Here is a 6,158-nt window from a genome sequence, read left to right on the forward strand (position 1 = left end):
GGACCTGAAGGGTTTGGAGGAGACTGTGGTGAGTTAAATCTGACAACTGTGGTTCATTTAGAGGGAAACTGTCTGAATCTAAACTCTGTGTGTGTGTTTCAATTTCTAGGCCAAAGAACTGCAGAGTCTTCATAATCTTCGGAAGCTATTTGTTTATGATCTGGCAACCAGGGTGAAAAAGGTATTAATGGACACTAAACCTCTGTTTAACACACTTCTGCTGATTAATGAAGGATTTGTCTTTCATGTTGTGCTTCTTGAAACTATGTGTGTGTATAGAGTGCAGAGAGTGACTCTGATGACACTGGCGGCAGTGCAGCTCAAAAGCAGAAGATCTCTTTCCTGGAGAACAATCTAGAACAGCTTACCAAGGTCCACAAACAGGTGAGGGGGGTGTAATAATTTAAAACATTTTAAAATGTCTACTTTCCACTGAACCTTTTTCCTTTCTTTAATCTCTCTTTTTATCTGTCTGTGCGCGTCTGTGTGTGTCTGTGTGTGTGTGTAGCTGGTGCGTGATAATGCGGACCTGCGCTGTGAGCTGCCAAAGCTGGAGAAGCGCCTGCGTGCAACGGCCGAGCGTGTGAAGGCACTGGAGTCGGCACTCCGAGACGCCAAAGAAAACGCAGCTCACGACCGCAAACGCTACCAGCAGGAGGTGGAACGCATCAAAGAGGCTGTCAGGGCCAAGAGCATCGCCCGCCTCAGAGCGTCCGCGCAGATCGGTACACACACACACACACGCACGCCCACACTCGCCTGCCTCAGAGCATCCGCGCAGATCTGTGTATACACACACACACACACACACACACACACACACACACACACACACACACCCGCCCGCCTCAGAGCATCCGCGCAGTTTGGCACACGCATGCACGCCTCAGAGTATCTGCGCAGATCGGTATACACACACACACACACACACGTGCATGCACACCTCAGAGCCTCTGCACAGATCGGTACACACACACACACGCCCACCTCAGAGCGTCCGCGCAGATCGGTACACACACACACACACACACACACACACACAGTCATAACTGTGTGTGTGTTGACTGTGTTTTAGAAATGCTGCTGTATACAGTCACTCTCTTGTTTACTTTTTTGTTTGTTTTTTTACCATCTCTCTCTTTCCTCCCTCCCTCCCTCTCGCTCTTTCTCTCTCTCGCTCTCTCTCTCTCCTCCCTCTCTCTCTCTCTAGCCAAACCCATTCGTCCAGGACAGCCCCCAGTAGTCTCTCCAACACACCCTAATGTAGTCCGTGGAGGAGGGGGCGTGGTCATTTTCCACAACAGCCAGTCAGTGGCTATCAGAGGGGGCGGGGCCAACAAACAGGAGAAGAGGTTAGTGAAGAAAGACTGAAACTAGAAGTAAAGTAAATGAGGTAGCACACGGTAACTGTGAGAGGGAGAAGACGCCATTGGCCTATGGCTCCCACGCATGCAGTGTATGTCATCAAAGTGCAACTTCTCTGTAGTGTGATTAGACAGCTTGGCAGTGATGTATCAGACACCCCGTAGAACAAAGATTGAACAGACTGAACGATGAGGAAAGGTAAGGAGAGCATTTAGGAGAGGAGGACGAGTGAAAGGCTGGGGCTAAAGGGAAAAAAAGTCCTATTATAAATAAGTGCTTCCATGAGATGATTACAGCAACATTTAAAGGTTATGTAGATAAATGAAATCCAGTTTATGCTGGAGATGTTTATTAGATAAATAAAACTAGACAAATGAATCCAGGATGAAGATAAATGGGAGAAGGGACAACATGATTGTGTTGGGTTAAAATTGCCTCTCTCTGCCCCACACAGCTGAAGATGGGTCTTACATACTCACCACTGAGGATGCAAAGTGCAGATATCACCATGGATACCTTTCATCCCACTAACATGATCCCTTCAACCTGTGTATGTGGGAGGGTTAAAGATCCACTTCCCCATATTTTTTTCTTTTCAAAAACAAGTACCTAATTATTTTCTGAAACACACACACTAAGATTAACATAGAAAAAGAAAAATACTTCAGAGGTAATGCACAAGCTGTATGAGTGAACAGAGACAGGCGGTGTGTGTGTGTGTGTGTGTGTGTGTGTGTGTGTGTGTGTGTGTCTGTCTGTTTGTCTGTCTGTCTGTCATTCAGCTAGCCTGTGCCGCACTGAGCCAGACGCACGCTGCAGTTCCTTAGGCCAAACGCAAACAAAGCCAACATAATCAGTCACAGAACTTTGATTGCTCTCTACACAGCTCTGCTATGTTCAGTAGACGCTTGAATAATAGAGTCTTGGATCCTGGAACGTAAGAGGTGATGTGAAAGGAGGTGAAGGTCATTACAGTTCCTGCAGGGTAGCAGAACGTCTGAAGTGAGAACCTCTGCATCTACAGGGGCAGTTTCAGGTTTAGGGTACCACTACAGTTCTGTTACATGCTGAGCAGGATGCTAATGGTTATTTTGAAGCAGATGATCAATTTGTTTTTATTTTGTTAGAAATTAATTTACTGATTTTGAACAGGGAGAGTAGTACAGTGTGATTCTGACAATAGTCCAACACGACTTTCAACAACATTCATTTTGAAGCAAGATCACTAAAGCTTAGGGACTGTTCAGGAGATGAGGCTGGAGAGGTTTGTCTGGATTGACCGTTTGCTCTGTAGTCATTCAAATAAAGAATTATAAATTCTGATCAGTAAGACATTAAATAAACTTTTATTCCATTTGTTTGTTTATGCTTTTTTAAGACTGGTCTAACAGTTGAGCATACCCCACCTCTTGTTACCAATCACTTTCCCAGAAGGCTTCCTGTGGGCAAGTCTTCCATGCTTGCACTCTGATTATTGGGCTGATGTTTTAATAATTTGAAACCGTTTCATGAATATTCACTAAGGATTTGCATAAATATTTACCATCTCTGCTTGTATGATATTTGAGATTAGTAGCTAATGGTGAAAGTTAGCTGTGGTTTCTGTGTTTGTTTTGCCACCCCTGTTTATGGCCCTCAGTGGTATACACGGCTATACCGGCTACTTCCTTCTACGTGATTACCAATTGCAAATATCATGGGAATGGTCACAATCTTTTGCATTACGTTGTGGGGGGTGGGGATTAGCTGCTTTTTATTACTGTGTAATAGTAACTCCATAGTCATTGGCAGGAGGAATCACCAATGGACAAAGGCACTGGATCATTCCAAAAGAAAAAGGGCACACATGGGCAGTTCTTATTGGAGTAGAAAGTGAGGGGGTTGGAATGGATGATGCCTTTTTCTGGAGGGACTGCATGATTTACATGTATGTGTGATTAAATAATGATGGAACTTAATTTCACTGCGTCACGGTTCAGTTATTTGGGAGTTTAAAGAACTTTAGTCTGATTGGTTTGTCAATCCTCTATATACTGAGTATTCATTATAAGGTGTTTTCCATGGTGTAAGACCTGCTACAGCAGTGCAGTACACCGAACAGACAAGCAGTGCAAAAACACGACAACTGCAAGGCATGTTTTATTCAGAAAATGTGAAGGTAAATAATCTAATGTGAATGTAAATATTTTCATAAATATTTACCTTCACATTACATTTTTCATCTGCTTTGGTAAGAACACACATTTCTACTTTCAATTGATTTTTTTAAACATACTTTTTAATAAATGTAGTGTTCTTAGGTTCTGCCTTGAAATGTAGCCACTGTGTTCTCACAAGTGCTATTAGCAGATGCACTACTATCATTGACATATGTGCATTTATAAATATATATAAGATGACTGTACCTCTGCTGTTTACTATCTGCCCCTGTATGTCTTCTCTAACTTTTTATTCAATTGATTAGCCATGTATGTTCCTATTTAACACACTTGTAGTGCCATACCAGAGGACTACTAGCTGAAACGATCAATTATTTCAAAAATAATTTAAAATACCAGGTAGGGTCATTGACTTTGTATCTAAAATGCCTTATTCTTGATCTCCTTAGTTAACTATTTCTGGAGCTGCATCAGTTGTCTGTATGCTTCTTTCTAAGGGGGTAGTCTGAACATGCTTCCCATTTGCTGTCAGAAGCAGAGTCTGTGAGTGGAGAAGAGCTTTGGATAATACCATAACTCACTCACTCAGTGCTCTGCAGAGCCTCCAACTCTACTTCAACTCTGCTCAATCTCTGCTCCAACTCTGCTTTATCTCTGCTACAACTATGCTCCAACTGCACTCCATCTCTGCTCTGTTTTTCTTATCTGCACCAAATGTATGGTATGGTGTGATGTCTTCATGATGGTTTTGATAGACTTTGGCAAGTATGAAAAGTATAAAACTATGGTTTAAAATCATGAGCACTTTGGTTCTATTCACTGCAAATTTAACATTCATGACTAATGAATCACTTCAACAAAGTCTAATGTACTCCAAGACTGAGTGTCCTCAAACTTAGCAAGTATCTTGGCACAATGCCACACTTCTCCATGGAACTTAGTATGCATAACCTTCACATTGTTGCTATATTTGAACATGAAAGATTTGCTTGTGAGATTAAAATAAAAGTAAAAACAATATAATTTATTTATTGGTTTAATTATCAGTATGAGTAATATCAATTAATCCCACACAGGGGCCATATTTCATTTGGATATTAATATCACTGTTTACTGTGGTGAACTTTTGAAGGCTGTGGTATATATATTAAAAAAAAAAAAAGTCTAAAAAGAAAACTGCAACTGTAAAACTGTAAGGTTAGAAAATAAAGCAGGACTCTTCTATGGGAATGTCTTTGTTGTCATAATGCAGTACAGTAAAAAGTATCATTAATTTCCATTTTTTATTTGATCAAAGAAAATCTCTAACAAGCAGGTATGTTGGCATAGCAACGCTATGACCAACTCTAGGGACAGGAGGAGGGCACCTGCATGGGAGATCTTATAAGAGTAACAGAAGTTATCTGTGAGTCAAATAGCTAGAAAACCAGAGCTCAGAGACAAGAGTCTGCATTCATACTACACTGCATCCAAATTCAAGGTAAGACCTTTTGGCATATACTTGCAAATGTTGACCAGATTGGATTTAGAGATCTTTTACAAGCAGCACAGGATCACCATGAAAGCTTGGGCTGACTTCTGACTGATGTAGCTGTTTTATTACATATCTTTTATATCTTTGTATCTTTTAAAAGGACAAAGTTTAATTTTTTAAAGTTTTATTATTTAAATCTGAACTTGATCTTTAAACTTATTTATAAGTCATAATTTCACATGACTACCAACCTGCTTATGCTACAGAATAAATCTGAGCTAGTTCCTTAGACATATTTATTTGTGAATCATTCTTTGTACATAAAGACAACCTCCCTGTTTATGCTGCAGTATAATGAGGACCCTGCTTGTGACTCTGGTTGTTGCCCTGCTGGTGATGAGTGGTGAGTATGTTAGAGGTTTCACTTCAGTTCAGTTTCACGCAAATAACCCAATACACTTCTATTTGCAGTCTGAAATTATTATGCATGTGCACATTACACTGACATGCACAAAAGCTCACAGGCACGTCTCACATAAATCAGTATTCAGGTTTTTGAAATGTCTTCCATGTCTGCAAAGTTTTGCTCCCAGCTGTTCCTCAGTTCTCCACTCTTCTCTGTCTTGCAGGTTCTACCCTGAAATGTAACAGATGTATTAATAAAGGATGTTACAACACTGTTGAAACATGCGCATTTGGCGATGATGCCTGTATTTCTGCTCTCTTCACCAATTATCCCTGTATGCCTTTTTTTTTTTTAGCTCTTTGTCAAAACATTTAGCCATGTCAGTTTGTCTGGACACACCTGTAATGAGTAACTGACATTAATGCCAGCATATCTGTGGGTTTGTAATTCAGATGGTCGGGACAAATTCCACATTCTAAATGTAATTACTCCATATTGTGTATAGAAGCTTTATTCTAGTTATTAATCTGTCCTTTCTCTTCATCTCTTTAGTCAACTATTTCAGGAGATGCAGCAGAATGACAGACTGCCTGCTGTTGTCAAGAACTCCTGGCATCAATGCTGTATGCTGTCAGACAGACCATTGCAATTAAGCCATACGGAGTGCAAAGTGCTTGTGTGATCTGCAGTGGGGATATGGCAAATCAAAGATAAAAATGTCAAATTAGTAATAAAGGTGTGCTCATGAATGCAA

At 40.8% G+C, this 6,158-nt stretch overlaps 1 protein-coding gene and 1 long non-coding RNA gene across 3 annotated transcripts in view; both read left to right on the forward strand.

The window, feature by feature from the left end:
* Nucleotides 1-3,323, forward strand: part of LOC113568233 (kinesin-1 heavy chain-like) — a 14,698-nt gene extending 11,375 nt beyond the window's left edge. The window contains exons 21-26 of one of the 2 annotated variants that reach the window (XM_026996414.3): nt 1-28; nt 110-181; nt 280-384; nt 509-725; nt 1,211-1,352; nt 1,820-3,323. The exon at nt 1-28 is cut by the window's left edge and continues 33 nt beyond it. In XM_026996414.3, coding sequence (XP_026852215.2) covers nt 1-28; nt 110-181; nt 280-384; nt 509-725; nt 1,211-1,352; nt 1,820-1,823 — 568 coding nt within the window. In that variant the 3' untranslated portion in view covers nt 1,824-3,323. Of the gene's footprint in view, nt 29-109; nt 182-279; nt 385-508; nt 726-1,210 lie in introns of both variants that reach the window. The other variant, XM_081722800.1, reaches the window with a different exon arrangement.
* A 2,042-nt stretch (nt 3,324-5,365) lies between these two features.
* LOC118241682 (uncharacterized) lies at nt 5,366-6,158 on the forward strand. The gene is made up of 2 exons (XR_014125851.1): nt 5,366-5,401; nt 5,628-6,158. It is a non-coding gene; the product is annotated as an uncharacterized LOC118241682 (long non-coding RNA).

The sequence above is a fragment of the Electrophorus electricus genome, chromosome 11, assembly GCF_041902795.1.
Source record: "Electrophorus electricus isolate QZ-2024a chromosome 11, ASM4190279v1, whole genome shotgun sequence".
Lineage (NCBI taxonomy): Eukaryota > Metazoa > Chordata > Actinopteri > Gymnotiformes > Gymnotidae > Electrophorus > Electrophorus electricus.